We start from the raw sequence: 15,389 nt of genomic DNA, 5'->3' as shown, positions 1-15,389 counted from the left end.
CAGTACTTTTAGGATATACAGTGTATGTGAGAAGACAGAGTGACTTATTACTCTTATAAATTTTCTTCTATTTTAACAAAATCAATAGTAGATCTCCGCATATGGCTTATAACTTAAAAGGCCCCCAAATTATATCAGTCCTCTAGCTACCCGATTCGCCTCCCCTGAGGCAGTTCTTGGTTTTGGTTTCTTATTTATTCGTACACAGTAAACTGTGTACCTACCGTGCTCATGTTTTCTATGCTCAATGTAGTTGATTTATTTGTTGTTACACAAATGGTGGTTACCATACATTATACTGAGCCTAGGTTTTCCCTTAACAGTATATCTTGAGGATAACGCTATATCATTATATCAAGAACTTCCTTGTTTTTTTTTTTTTTTTTTTTAAAAACAGGTGCATAATATTCCACTGTGAGGATGAACCATACTTTAAGTTCCTTTCTATGGATGGGGATTTTGGTTGGATTGCAAATAGCACAGGCCTTGTTTGGAGATATAGCATCCTGACCAGGAATCCATGGTGCCCACCCAACTTCCTGCATGTGGGCAGAGTGGCCAAAAGGGAGAGTAGAGGGGGCTGAGAGCCAGCTGAAGGGAGGACATTGGCTGGTGTGTTAACCAGCTCTTTTCCATCAGTCTCCTTGTTGGCACATTGTAGGGCATGGAGCCTCTGAACGGGGCGACTGGTCCCCAGAGAGCCACCAGTTCGTAAGTGGCAGGCTGACCTTGCAGGTCGCCTTGGCCCTCCATGGGTCTGCTGCCAGGCCTGAGATGTGAGTGGTAACAAGCTGGCTGGTCTGTTGGGATGCTGAACTCATCTCTGATACCTCCAGGCCTGGCCCGAGCCCTGTGCCATGCTGGGTCTGTCGGTCCTGCAGGTGAAGTGTTTGGCTTTGTCATGGGCAGGAACATATTTGTCTCTGGTGTTGTCTGCTCACCTGTGCTCTCAGAAGCCATCAGAAGGTGTAAAATGGAGTTAACACCCATCATGGGACATCTGGAGTCAGGAAAGGAGAAGCTACTTCCTTAATAAAAAGCAAGGGGGAAACAAAAGTAAAAGTAGAAACACATGCATGGGAAAGATATATACCTTCCTCTGAGGGGGGCGGGGGTAGAGTTTTAGCTGCATCTGCGATGATCTATTTATGTAAACATATAAGACATCCGAAACAGTGATAAAAAATGTTAAAGGTGTCAGCTCTGGAAGGTAGATGCACAGGCGTCTGTCATCTTCAGTGCTTGTCTGTATGTTTACAACATTTCAAAACTAAAAATGATTTTTATTTTAACTGAAGCAGAGGGGGCCCCAGCCTTCCTCCCTCTGTGCTCCATCTTGTACCTCCCTTTTCCGCATCTCTTATCCCCTCTTATGAATGACTGACTGTTTAGCTGCTTATCTCCCCCAGCACGCTCAGGTTTCTGCCACACACATCCTTCCCAACAGACAGAGATGAACAAGTCCCCTGGGAGGTGGGCGTTTATCTCATTTGCCTCTGAGTACGAGGCAGCTCTGGGAAAGCAGAGCATCCTTGGGCTTGAGGAGTCAATCCGTTCAGGGTCTGAAGTGTGACCTTATGACTTTCTGTGATTTGTCCTCTTTGGGTCTCTGTTTCCCCAGTTGTGAGATGAGTGGCAGTGAGGACCAAAATGAAACTTGTGGAAAGGATCCGTCCTGTAAGCGTCTGTTGCTTGGGCGGATTGGGGTGCCTGGGGTTGGCAAAGCAGCAGACGGAGCGCTCGGAAGGACCCAGGTATTTTCTTAGCTGGTCATGATGATGCTCACTCCATCAGGGGCACGGTCCAGGCTGGGCCTGTTCGTGTGCCGGGTGCTGCAGCAGCTGGCCTGTGGTCTGATGTGCTGAGTGCTGGCCTGGGGTGTGCACATTGGAGTACCTGCCTCCCTCCCAACAGCCCCAAATCTCCTCCTATGGTTAGGGGGTTCCGTGATTTGCCAGGAGGACTCCTAGGACTCAGTGCATAGCTGCACTCATGACTAGGATTTACTACAGTAAAAGGATGCTGAGCAAAATCAGCAAAGGGAAGAGGGACACAGGGCAGAATCTGGAGGAGGCCAGAGGCAAGCAGCCCCTCCCAGTGGAGTCACCAGAATGCACTTAATCCCTCAGCATTCACGTGTGACAGCACGTGTGAAGTGTCGTCTTCCGCGGAAGCTCATTAGAGACTCAGTGGCTGAGATTGTTACCGGGGCTGGCTGCATGTCTGCAGAGCACACCCCTCAATCTGAGGCTTGCAAAAGGAAATCAGGCGTGCAACATACATCATGGTGTGTGTACAAACTGTCAGGCAGAGGGAGCCTCTGTGCCCACCATGGTGGGGGTGCTGCTCAGACCCAAGTTCCCTGCGGTCTGTCCTGGGCCCACCTTGCGGCAGGTCTCACTGGGTCAGCGGCCTCAGGCCTGCTCTCTGAACTTTTTCCTGCAGATCACCGTGGAGGACTATGAGCAGGCTGCCAAGAGCCTGGCCAAAGCCCTGATGATCCGGGAGAAGTATGCCCGCCTCGCCTATCACCGCTTCCCGCGCACCACGGCCCAGTACCTGGGTCATCGGCGGCTGGACACCACGCCTCTAGAAGAGGGCCTCCCAGGTACGGTGCTGTGGCGGCAGGTGGGCTTCCGGGCGGGGCACGGCCCGAGAGTCGGTCAGTATGTCTTACTGGTTGGATGTGTTTCCCTCAGATGGTGTTTTAAGGGCAGAGCCCTGGTATTGGCTTCTCCTACACTGATTTTTTTGCTGGTTTCCCCAAGGGTTGATTCCATGTGCACCAGGTGCCTTGCTTTGAGCTGAGCTGTACAAGTTGCGGGGAGCGGAGGGGCTGAAATGCAGTCTCTGATCTTGGGAGATGGGCAGTCTCAGCCTGGATACTTAAACACAGTCAGACAGTAAATACCAAATTAATGGTCAGGTGCATGGATTGGGGGTAGGCAGAGAGGGTGTGTTCTCAGGGCAGGGAAGTTGGCTCTGGAGTCCAGCATACTCACATTCGGATCTAAGCTCCACTTTCTAAAAACCTAAAGACCACTTTCTTGGGAAAGGAAGGCATTTCTCCAAACCTCAGTTTTTCAATCTGTAAAATGGGAATACTAATATCTCTCCTTTGGGCCTGTTGTGAGGATGAAACGAGAGAATGCATGTGAAGTAGTTGGTGCAGTTCTGGATCTAGGGCATGCTCAGTTGCGTCTGACTCTGCGACCCTATGGACTGTAGCCTGCCAGGCTCCTCTGTCCATGGGATTCTCCAGGCAAGAATACTGGAGTGGGCTGCATGCTCTCCTCCAGGGGGTCTTCCTGATTCAGAGATCAAATCTGCATCTCTTACGTCTTCTGCATTGGCAGCCGAGTTCTCTATCACTAGAGCCACATGGGAAGCCCCTGGATCTAGTGAGTGACTGGTACAGTAGTTATATTGATGCTGTGGAGTTCAGGGAACGGGGGATCGGAGAAGGCAGGATGCTTTCTGTGAAGGATCCAGGAGCAGTAGGGCCTGTAAGTTAAGCAACGTGAATGAAGACGACAGGAGACCTCGATCGTGAAAGCTGGTAGTGGGGGAATCAGATGAGGGCCTGGTGGTCTGTGCCAGCACTCAGGACCCCGGGTGGAGTTGATGCTAAGATGTCTCCTCTCCGGCTTCCTTGAAGCTCTGAACCTGGACTTTGGGCATCCGTTACCACCTGGGGCTCTGGGGCTCAGCCCTCCTGGGCCCAGTTCCCTGTCTAAGGGTTGATCCCTCCTGCTCCACTGTTGGCAGGCAGAAATGACTGTCAAAGGTGTACTTTATACAGAACAGAGTCCTGGGGGCCTGGGTGTGAGTGTGGTGAAGTGTAGGCTGTGGTTGACCCAGGCTTTCGGACTGCCTGCTTCTCATGGGCACTGCCCCGCATTTGGGACTCACGTGCTGGCCTGTGGCCATGCCTGATGGGGGTGTGTGTGGCATCTCTTCCCCTCTCTGTGCTGCCTTAGCCCCTGGGATGGCTCACGTCTGCTCCAGGAACAGTCTGTTTTGAGCTCTGATGGGAGACACTCAGCCAGCCACTCCGCCTTCCTTCCTTCCACTGCTGATTCCAGGATTTCCTCCTGCCTGTGCTGAGGACCCTATACAGGGTTGGCTGACGTGCAGAGTTGAAGCCCCTAGTTCTACTGCTACTTAGCATAACCTTTTCCTTGGCCAGAACAGAGCTTATTGAAAGCCAGGAAAACCCACTACAAGGGTGATGAGAATAACGCCCTGTGATATATTTACACAGCATCTTCCTCTACCTGCTGCTGCAACCCTCACAGCAGCCCATTAAGGCAGGGCATCATACTCAGCTGAGCAGACAGAGTCAGGAGGTAAAGTCCCAGTTTGCTCGAAGTCATAGCTGGGAAATAGCCAAGAGGTGTTTTCTGGCTCCTGTGGGCTGACAGCCCACTGTGTGGGGACGGACAGCTGTGTCTCTGGGGGCACAGGCTCCCTATTCTGTGCTTATGGGGAGGGCTGGCTTCTCCATCTTGCCCCTTGGCCGCCCTGAGCTCAGGAAGATGTGGAAGGACAGGAACAATTATATTCCCGCTGGGCAGTCCCAGATCCTGTCTATTCTCTTGTTAGGAGAAGATGCAGCTGCCCGTGTTAATAAGCTTCATGTCCCTGAACTACCCAGAAGACTGAAGCTCATTTCAATTAAGTTAAAAAAAAAATGCAGTGCCAGCCATGGGCCAGGGATGGTTCTAGGAAATGGGATATAGCAATGAGCAAGATGAACATTTACCACCCAAGATAAAGATGAGAAGCTGTCTTACATAGCAGCAAGTGCTAAGGGGACAAAATAAAGCAGGGAGAGGGAGGTGAGATGCTGGGGCAGGTGGGGGTGCTTAGGTTTTAGGTCAGACAACCAGGACAGGCCCCACGGAGAATGTGACTTTGGAGCCCCGTGAGCTCCTGAGGTCAAGGGCATTTTGCTATCACTCAGTCCTGTCTTTCAGACTTTCATCCTCCCCCTCTGCCCGAAGAAGACCCTTATTGCCTGGAGAATGCTCCCCCCAACCTGGGCTACCTGGTCCGCATGCAGGGAGGCATCCTCTATGTGTATGACAACAAGAAGATGCTGGAGTGCCGGGAGCCCCACAGTCTACCCTACCCTGACCTGGAGACCTACACGGTGGACATGAGCCACATCCTGGCTCTCATCACAGATGGCCCCACGTAAGTCCCCTTCCCTCTCCATGACCAAGTGAGTCCACCTCTTTCTGTGGGAGCGCTGCTCTGTAGAAGGCGCCAGGGCAGGCCTTCTGCTCTGGGCTGTCCCTCAGGTAAACCAGCCCAGAAAGAGGGCTCTGTGGGATTCTCCCTCTTCCCAGTGCTTTGCGGGCTCCTGCGACGTCTTCCTCCCAGACTGGCGCATTCTTTGCGTTGCTGCCGCCTTTCCCTTCCGCGTGCACGGGTGTGGAGCTCCTGCCTGCCCGTGGCCACCTGAGCACCTTAAAAGGACAGTCACCCCTCACCCCTGGCCGGACAGCAGCGATGCAGTTACCAGCCCAGGGCTTTAGGGTAGATGGTCAGGGAGCCATGAAGACTGTTGCTTCTGGTGTTGGTTTTTCCATGTTTCTGGAGCAGGGAGTTCAAGGAGCCTGGGAACTCTGAGCCACAACTCCCAGGATGCTTGTAGGCTTAGCTGGAGCTACCCTGGCAGGGAGCTGTCTTCCTGAGTTCGGGCCCTCGCTCCTCGGTGAGCATTTAAGGGAATCAGCAGTGGAGGTTTGGAAAAGGTGATGGCACCCCACTCTAGTACTCTTGCCTGGAAAATCCCATGGATGGAGGAGCCTGGTAGGCTGCAGTCCATGGGGTCGCTAAGAGTCGGACACGACTGAGCGACTTCACTTTCACTTTTCACTTTCATGCATTGGAGAAGGAAATAGCAACCCACTCCAGTGTTCTTGCCTGGAGAATCCCAGGGACGGGGGATCCTGGTGGGCTGCTGTCTCTGGGGTCGCACAGAGTCGGACACGACTGCAGCGACTTAGCAGCAGCAGCAGCAGTGGAGGTTGTGCATGAGTGCCCAGCTTGCGGGAGCAGAGGAAGCTGGTCACAGCTGAGGGACTTCTCTCTTGCCCTGCCATTTGGGTTTTGCTGGGAGTTGGGTGACGCCAGTTTCAAGGGAGGAGAGTGGGCCCCGAGGGGATGGACAGAGTGGGTGGAGGTCCTTGGTGATCCGAGGGCAGAGGGAAGAGCTGGGAGGGGAGAGTGGGATCCCTGGGAGCTTGCCTCAGCCAGTGTGAACAGAAGGTCTGAGGGGAAGCCTTGGGGACAGGGCTGTTCCGGGAGGTGTGTGAGCAGCAGCTGTCCTTTCCGGGAGACTGTCAGGGCGAGTCCTGCTGGGAGAGGGACTGGGAGAGATGCCCTTGGGAATCCCATCTGACCCAGACTGTGCCATGCTCGGCTGTGGGCTCCTGACACACATATGGTGGTGCTGGTCCAGGCTTGGTGGCCGCTCTTTACAAGGGTCTCTGTGCCTGGGTGCCAAGGGAGTGGTGTGCATCTGGGGCCACAGGGAAGCAGGGTGGCCCGACTTGTGGTTGCATGTTCTGTGTAGCTGTGGCACAGGCGTGTGGCCAGGCCCCTGGGCTGGGTGTGGGCTGGCTGTTGGCTGAGAACAGTGGGTGCTCCCACCCCACCATGGCCTTTGCAAGCTGGTGGGGACATCAGTTCTTTCATGGACTTCTGTCCTGGTAGCAACACCCTATATCCCTCATCTGCCTATGATGCAGAACACCCAGCCCTCATCCTGAAGCCTCAGGGTTGAGAAATCTTCTGGGTGTCATTCGGTCACAGCCAAGGTGGGATGGTCATGCCTTAGGATTTGACTGTATTGCTGATCTTTTGGACAGAGGTGAAACTCCTTTCAAGGAATGAAAGGTGGCAGAGGATAGATGGGAGGGTGGAAAGGTGGAAGGGCTGGAAGAGGGAGACTTTGAGTATCCACGAAGCTGAGTTGGACCCTTCACACCCTAAGCCAGTTTGGCCCTCACTTCAGTCTTGGGCAGTACCATCTCCGTATTTGTTCATGAGAGACAGCAGCTTGAGATTAATTGCCTAAACCTGTAAAGCTCATACAGAAGGAATCTGTATGAGGTCAGCTCTCTGCTGCCCGCTATGGATTCTCCACGCATTTCATAGAGCACGTGGCTGTGGTTACACAGTTCAGCTGGGTCTGCAGATAGCTGACCCCTTCTCATCCCTCCCTGCTCCATCCTGACCTTCCACCCAGGACTGGGTCTCCACAGACCCTGGAGGTCTCCAGCCTGGAGAACTGACGCAACTTCTCAACTGTGGTTTCTTCTTCCCGACCTGCAGGAAGACGTATTGTCACCGGCGACTGAACTTTCTGGAATCCAAGTTCAGCCTTCATGAGATGTTAAATGAAATGTCTGAGTTCAAAGAGTTGAAGAGTAACCCCCACCGAGACTTCTATAATGTGAGAAAGGTGCGTTAGCGGGCCAGCGTTCAGAGCTCCCGTCCTGGGCCTCATTCCAGCCCATTCCAGCCTGAGCCAGTCGGGGGCTGGTCCCCAGTGTGGCCCTCCTGTGAACAAAAGGAAAACTGGCCAGTCTTCTGTGTGTCCGGCCATGCCTCAGATGGTACCTGTTATGATTTTGTTGTATATCTATTAGAATGTACCATCCTCCTTGAAAAATAGAGCAGGGCCTATAAATTGGTTATAAGAGTTGAGACATAGAGGTGGCCTCAAATTTATCATGGATTGAAAAACAGTTATCAATGTTAAGACCTCTTTGGACTTGGGAGTGTGTGGTTTTGCTTCCTTCCGGCCTGGGTGTGTTTAAGGAAGAGGATCCGACGTGTTCGTCTCTCTGCCCTCCCCTAGAGTGGAGGAGCAGCCTATGCCTGGGCTCAGGGGCTGCAGTCGGGATAAGCCTGTAGGTTAGATGGTCGCCGCCTCCTGCTTGTCCATTTTATTCTGTGTAACTAATATATATCAAGCATGGGATCAGTGCCGAGTGAGGGGCACTTGATGCTGAGTAAGGGTCACTTTCTGTCCACAAGCAGTTCCCAGCTGGGTACTATTAGTTTGATAGGGATGTGATAGGGGTGTCTTTCAGGAAGAGGTTGGAACTGAGCTGACTTAGAGTGAGTTATGCTCAGCTCCTGAGCTCTAAGGCTCACATAAGAGTCTTGGGGATTTCCAGGCGGAGGTGAAAGGGCGTGTGTTGGACACCCCCGGCGTGGCATGTTTAACCTTCAAGCACTGTCTGTTTCTTCTCTGTGATCCTCAGGCGCTCAGGCAGATGGGTGCCTCAGTCAGTAGGCCAGCTCCTCTCTATCCTGCCTACATGAACCCTACACCCTAGATGGGTGTCCAAGGAAACTCCTCGCCCAGCTCTGGGCAGCCCTGCTCTCGGCACATGCGCATGCTCGGGGCCGGCCGGCCTCCTGCAGCGGTGTCCTTGCTGACTGCCCCAGCGCCGACACTGTTGCTTCTGAAGCAGGGCCCCTGTGGGTGCTGATGGGCTGGCCAGCTGCTCTCTGGCCACTCTGTGGGCGAGAGTCCTGGGGGCAGGGTGGGGGCTGCGGTTACATACCAGAGCCAAACCTCGAGCTCTCTGTCAGTCTGGAGGTTCATGTACTCTCTGAGCGGAGATGCTCTGAGTCTGTGCTGGGCTGCACTCTGGCTCCACAGCCGTCCATAAACACAGGCCAGGGTCTGCTCCAGGTCAGGCTGTGCCTGCCCCTCCCCGTCTCCTGGGTGCTGACTGCTCTTGCCCTGGAATTCTCTGCGAGGGGAGGAGAGCTGATTCTGAAGTCCAGGGTGGGCTGGGAGGTGGCCTCCACACTTCCAAGTGGCCGTCAGTGTCGTGGTGGCCCTGCTCTGAGGCAGGAGCTGTATGGGGCCATGGGTCAGTGTGGGAGTGTGGGTGGGATTGTGAAATTACCTGCAGCATCACAGCAGATCATGGGTCCTGGCCCCGTGAGGCCCAACCAGCAGGTGTGTGTAACTGAGATGATTGTTTTCAGCTCAGAACTGAGAACAAGGGCCAGAGTGTGTTTGTTGCTTGGCAGTGGGGTAGGGTTAGGCCTTACCCACTTTGGTTTAAGTTTCATATCAGGGAGAGCAAACAGGTTTCATCTTCTGTGCCAAACGTGGCCAGTGGGGAGTGGCTCCCGAGGCTATTCCCAAAGCTTAGTGAAGGGTGCCGTAGTTGATTATTGATGGCGGCCATGGATGTGACAGACCCCAGTTCGATTCCTGGGTCAGGAAGATCCCCTGAAGAAGGGGTAGGCGCCCTACTCCAGGATTCTTGAGCTGCTCTGCTGGCTCAGCTGGTAAAGATGCGGACGCCTGCAGTGCAGTAGACCTGGGCTTGATCCCAGGGTTGGGAAGATCCCTTGGAGAAGGGAACGTATACCCGCTCCAGTATTCTGGCCTGGAGAATTCCATGACAGAGGAGCCTGGCGGGCTACAGTCCATGGGGTCGCAAAGAGTCAGACACAACTGAGAGACTTTCGCTATGGATGTGGAAATAGTGTTGGCCTAGAGGCCAGGTACTGGCCAGCCCATTTGGAAACCGCTGTTTGTTTAGGTGAAAGCAAGGAATGCTTTTGGATCTTCCAGTGAATTGGAAGTGCTGACCTCCGATTACAGGCTGTCTTACTTGTTCCTAAAATAATCACTCTGGTAATTCTGAAGTTCGGATTCAGTGCTTCCTGGATTGTGCAGCTGTTTTCCTTCCTTACCTTGTGACTCACGGGGGTAAGCAGGCTGCACCCCCTGCGGTGTGTCACTGGGATGCCGGAGGACAGCAAGAAAGCCCAGAATGTGCTAAGTCATGCTGAGGTGGTTGAGCCCAGCTGTGTCCGGACGGCTGTGCTGAGGCTGGCTGACCTTCGCTTGTGCCTCCCCCATGAGCCCAGCCTGTCCCTGAGGGGCCTGAGCTTTGGGTGATGTTTTAACTTTTGGTGCTTCCTTTCTCTGAGGCCCAGTGGTCTGTCTTTCTGGTAGGAATGGCAAGATTAAAGGCAGGAAGGCCCTGAGGAGTGAGTGATGTGGCCGGTGACAGGGGCTGGCTGGTGGAAAGCTCACAGAGGTTCAGTGGATTGGACGTCGGGTTTGGCATGACTCGGAAATGCCTGGCCAGCTGTGGACAGCATTCCTTGGCCTGAAGTCAGCCGCCTCCTCACCCCAGCCCTGGCAGGCTGCCCAGCTGGCCGCAGCAGGGACTGCAGAGTGTGGGCTAGTGGGTGGCAGCACCCTGGCCTGTGAGGTCACTGCCACCTTCCCCGGGACCTCCTGCAGGCCCCTGGGCTTTTATGGAAGAGGGTCAGGATGCCCACCGTGACTTCAGGCCATCCCTCAGCTTAGCCAGGGCTCTGTCTCTTTAGGGCTAGTGGCTGAGGGGAATGCTCTGGGGGTTCTAAGAGAGGTCAGTGGCAAGTGTGGGATTTTGCGGGGCATTACGTGAGCCCTCGGGGTTCTATGAGGAGGAGGTGGATATCACTGAAATGGTCGGAACCTCCCACACCTGTTTGCTGGTCCGTTCATCCATCTGTTGATTTCACATCATCCCAGGCTCTGGGGTAGGCACTAGAGACTTAGATGCATGGCCTCTGTCCTTGAGGACTGAGCTTCCAGTCTAGTGATGAAGTAGACAGAAACTTATTAGAGAGGACTGGAGGGTACATGCAGTGACGGGAGTGTCTGTGCCAGGGTTCCAGGCTGGACAAGGGGAAAACTCGTCCGTTGTGTTTGGGGGATCAGGATAGGCTTCTGTGTGGAGGAGGTCGTAGAAGACTTCCAGGTGGGTGAGATTGGTTGGGAGGAAGGAAAACATCCAGGCTGAGGAAGAGCATGGCTCCTCGGGTACCTGTAAGTGGAGTGTCCTGGCTGGAGCAGAGAGCAGGGCAAGGTGAGACTTAAGACTGAAAGTAAGCCTTGAATCCCAGGCTAAGGAACTGGGGCGTATTTCTTGAAATGTTGGGCAGCACTGATGTGTTAACAGGGACAATGGCCAGATCTGAACTGTACTTAGAAAAGGTCTCCTGATGCTGTAAGAAGGGGGATTGGGCAGCAAGGCTAGAGGGGGGAAGACCAGTTCTAGAAGAGATGTGGGGTGGGGCGGCCTGGGGCTCTGCACTCAGCACCGAGGCCCGGGGGTCCTGGTTCTTGATGCTGAGGGAGGTGGCTCGGCTCATGTGCCGGGGCACTGTGTTGCAGGTGGACACTCACATCCATGCAGCTGCCTGCATGAACCAGAAGCACCTGCTGCGCTTCATCAAGCACACGTACCAGACGGAGCCCGACAGGACGGTGGCCGAGAAGCGGGGCCGGAAGATTACCCTGCGGCAGGTGTTCGACAGCCTGCACATGGACCCGTATGACCTCACTGTGGACTCGCTGGATGTCCATGCGGTGAGTGGGCTCGGCCCCCGGGCCTCACGCAGTCCTGGTGGAGGACTCAGCCTGCTGGGAAGCAGCCACGATTGGTCTTGGAGAGGGGCTGGCTATGTAGGCATCTCTTTCTCTTCCAGCCATGGGAACTGTGAGAGGCAGTTTGTCCTCAGAGAGTAAGGGCTGGAAGCAGCCTTGGGACAGAGGAGAAGAGGGTGTGACTTGAAGTCAGCGACATTCCCCTTTAACTCCCATTTCCGCTATGTAAGAGTTAAGTGCCTTTGAGTAATTCACTTGAGCTTTTATTTCCTTGCTTGTAACATGGTGACTATCACATGCCTTAATGACATTGCAGTGTAATTAAAGTACTAAATGGAGGTGCAGCTGCTATAGAAAACAGTGGCTGCTCCTCAGGAAGTTAAATATAGAATTACTGTATATTCCAGCAATCCCAATCCTAGGCATATACCCCAAAGAATTGTAAGCAGGGACTAAAACTGATCCTTGCACAGCAGTGCTTATCACAGCATTACTCACCGTGCCCAAAGAGTGTCCGTCACCACTTGAATGGATAAACAGAATGTGTACACACACACACACAGAAATATTATTCAGTCCTAAAAAGGGATAAAGTACTGATAACCTGCCACATCCACGATGAACCCTGAAAGCATTATAAATCAAAGAAGTCAGACACAAAAGGACAAGTACTGTGTGATTCCACATGTATGAGACATCTAGAACAGGCAAACTCATGGAGACAGAAAGGAGAATGGTGGTTCCCGTGGGCTGTGCGAGGGGGTCGTGGGGAGTCACTGTTTTGTGAGGATGTAGTTTCAGTTTTATAAGATGACAAGAGTTCTGGGGACAGATGGTGGTGATTGCTGCACAGCAGCGTGAATGTACACTTAAAAATGGTTAAGACGGCATATTTTGTGTTGTATACATTTCAACACAGTGAAAAAATCTTAAACCAAACACTGAATGATGGAGAAAGGGCCTTATGCAGTCTAAGCAGTAATAGGACACATGTTATTATGGATGGCTCAGTATTCTCTGCTCGCTCAGCTAGCCCTGCTCCCAGAAGCACGAGGACCTTGACCCTGCTCTACATAGGGTCTCGGGGAAGGACCCCAGGGCTGACCGAGTGAGGACGTGTGGTCCCAGCCCTGGGACTTTCCAAGCTTCCATGTACGAACTGACATAGAAGGTGCCTTTCAGTGTGGTTCACGGAGGCCACATTATAACGGCGTGTGTCTGGTGGCTGCAGGACAGTGTGTGAGCTGGCTGGCATCTCTTTCTCCAGGGCCGGCAGACGTTCCACCGCTTTGACAAGTTCAACTCCAAGTACAACCCTGTGGGGGCCAGCGAGCTGCGAGACCTGTATCTGAAAACAGAAAACTACCTAGGAGGAGAGTACTTTGCTCGGATGGTCAAGGTGAGTGAGCCCTGGGCATCTCCAGGCCCTCCTCGGATTCCCGACAGCATCTGCATTCAGGGATTGGGGGCCTGCAGGGTCTCCTATCCTCTTCCCCTTCCTGAATCCCTGTCCATCCAGCTCAGGCAAGGTGCAGGTACCCAATGCCCAGTGCTGTGGCCCTGGCCGCCGGCTTCCAGGTGGGCAGGAAGTGCTGTATATGGACTGTGCTGACTGCAGGCAAGAGAAAGGGGAGGATGTCCATCCCAGTCCAGCCCTCCACATCCAGGCTTGCTGCTCTGCGTGTTTGCAGCCTGCACTGGGTACAGGTTCGCTCTGTTTGGCGACGCTTCTGCTGCCGGGCCTCTAGTCGCATGGGTGACTGTACAAGCCCAGGGCTTTCTTCCCCACGAAGGAGGAGTGAGTGCTAACAAGAGGTGTAGATCAGGCCTTCCGAGCCGGGGAGCTGGTGGCTGGGGGAGCTGCAGGGTCTGCTGCTGGAATCAACCGAGGTTCACCCTTGGGCTGATCTGAGCTCTTTGGTGTCAGGAGGTGGCCCGGGAGCTGGAGGAGAGCAAGTACCAGTACTCAGAGCCACGGCTCTCCATCTACGGCCGCAGTCCTGAGGAGTGGCCTGGCCTGGCCCGCTGGTTCATCCAGAACAAGGTCTACTCGCCCCACATGCGCTGGGTCATCCAGGTGCCCCGGATCTAGTAAGTGAGGCGGCTGCTGCCGCCCTGTGTCCTCTGGGTCACCAGCCTGTCCCGCAGGACCTGCTGAGCCTGTTCCAGTGCCAGTCGAGGCCTGGTCCCCGGGACTCCCGACAGAGAGGGGTGGTCTGCACAGATACCTTGTGATGCTTCAACACTGTTCTTTGAAGAACATATCATTGCAAAGGCCTGGTGGAACAAGCTCAATTGCTCAGTCATGTCTGACTCTTTGCGACCCATTGACTGTAGCCCACCAGGCTCTTCTGCCCGTGGAATTTTCCAGGCAAGAATACTGGAGTGGGTTGCCATGCACTTCTCCAGGGGATCTTCCTGACCCACAGGTCAAACCCGTGTCCGTTGTATCTCGTGCATTGGCAGGCTGATTCTTTACCACTGCATCGCCTGGGAAGCCCTGGGGGGAACGACTGCCCATCTTCTTGTCACTGTGATTTGAAGATGGATTATCTTTTTGGGTGAGGCTGGGAGTCTGCATAACCTGATGGGGGCCTACATTGCTGGCCTACTGCCTGGATATGGCTCAGACTACCCCTGTCCTCTCCAGTCTGGGCAATATAGGGCCCCTGGAATGGCTGGGACTTGTGGTTTAGGGGAACTGAGCTGAGTGGCAGGGAGCTGGATCAGCCTGAATCCCAGCGTCCCCGTCCCAGTGAGGCCTCTGGCTGAAGAAAGCTCACTGATGGTCATGGGTAGGTGCTGAGTGTGCCAACCAATGCTTGGTATTGCAGAACCTGGCGAGGAGGGGAAGGATCTGTGTTGGAGCCCCACCTCTGACCCTGCCCTGGGTGCTTAACTGGGGACTTGCACTGCCTGAGGAAGGGATCAGGGCTGCTCTCTGACAGCTTGAGGGGGCTATTGGGACCACCTTTATTGGCAAGTCTCGCTTTCCCCCAGTGACATATTTAGGTTAAAGAAGCTGCTGCCAAGCTTTGGGAAGATGCTGGAGAATATCTTCCTGCCCCTTTTCGAGGCCACCATCAACCCTCAAGATCACCGAGAGCTTCACCTCTTCCTCAAATATGTAAGCATGTGTGGCGGTCGGGTGATGTGCCCAGTGGGGAAGGGAGGAGAAGACTCCCAGCAAGTTGGGTCAGCTTACCTTGTAAGATCACTGGTGTGCCCCAGGCATGAAGTGTCCAACCCTAAAAAGCTGAATTCCTAGAATAACAAGCTTCTTGCAGAGAAGGGACGTTCTCTTCTCCTCTGGGGTGGCCCTGCAGGCATGGGTGGGCTGCTGGGAAGGCAGCCACAGGGCAGAAAGACAGAAGAGTCAGTTCCTGGCCAGGCGGGGCTGAAATGACCAGGCCTGCCCCAGCTGCAGACATTTCAGACTCCTGCTTTCCCCTGGACACCAGTGGTCCTCATACCTTGTTTGGTTAAGCCCCACAAAATATATTTTTCTGGTTAGTTATGGGAGAGGGGAGAAGGGTAGGAAGGGCATCAGCGGGGCAGGGTCTTGTCCCGCCCTCTGGGTCCCCAGAACAAAGGTGGCTGCAGAGAGGCAAGTTCAGTGCCTGGAGGAGGTTATGGTGTGGATGGTTTCTGACGGAGGGAGGCAGGGAAGATCCCAGAGGGCTCAGGGTGAAGAGGTAGGGGTGGAGGGATGGCTGAGTGTATCTGTAGGGGGAAGGGTTGGGGGCTGCTGGAAAGTCTGAACAGGCGAAGGGCCAGCGTTGAATTTATGTCTTAGACCATCAACATGCAGATGATTGAGTGAGGAAAGCCCTGGAACAGAAGGTAGCTGGAGGTGGGGGCAGGGACCCAAGGTGAGAGTTGGGGGCCTGCTCCAGCAGTAGAGACATGAAGGGGGCTTGAAGTAGTAGTAACAGCTCACACCGATGGCCTCCCC

The 15,389-nt window shown here is 54.0% G+C and overlaps 1 protein-coding gene across 6 annotated transcripts in view; it reads left to right on the top strand.

The window, feature by feature from the left end:
• AMPD3 (adenosine monophosphate deaminase 3) overlaps positions 1-15,389 on the top strand; it is a 50,580-nt gene that overhangs the window by 25,110 nt on the left and 10,081 nt on the right. For all 6 annotated transcript variants that reach the window (XM_040258394.1, XM_040258392.1, XM_040258390.1 and 3 more), the window contains 7 exons: positions 2,446-2,608; positions 4,980-5,199; positions 7,348-7,477; positions 11,222-11,416; positions 12,702-12,833; positions 13,362-13,525; positions 14,435-14,561. In XM_040258394.1, the coding sequence (XP_040114328.1) occupies positions 2,446-2,608; positions 4,980-5,199; positions 7,348-7,477; positions 11,222-11,416; positions 12,702-12,833; positions 13,362-13,525; positions 14,435-14,561 (1,131 nt within the window). The remainder of the gene's footprint in view (positions 1-2,445; positions 2,609-4,979; positions 5,200-7,347; positions 7,478-11,221; positions 11,417-12,701; positions 12,834-13,361; positions 13,526-14,434; positions 14,562-15,389) is intronic.

This window comes from Oryx dammah, unplaced genomic scaffold, assembly GCF_014754425.2.
Source record: "Oryx dammah isolate SB20612 unplaced genomic scaffold, SCBI_Odam_1.1 HiC_scaffold_17, whole genome shotgun sequence".
NCBI lineage: Eukaryota > Metazoa > Chordata > Mammalia > Artiodactyla > Bovidae > Oryx > Oryx dammah.
The sequence above is the reverse complement of the archived record's forward strand: the minus strand, read 5'-3'. Positions and strand labels throughout refer to the sequence as shown.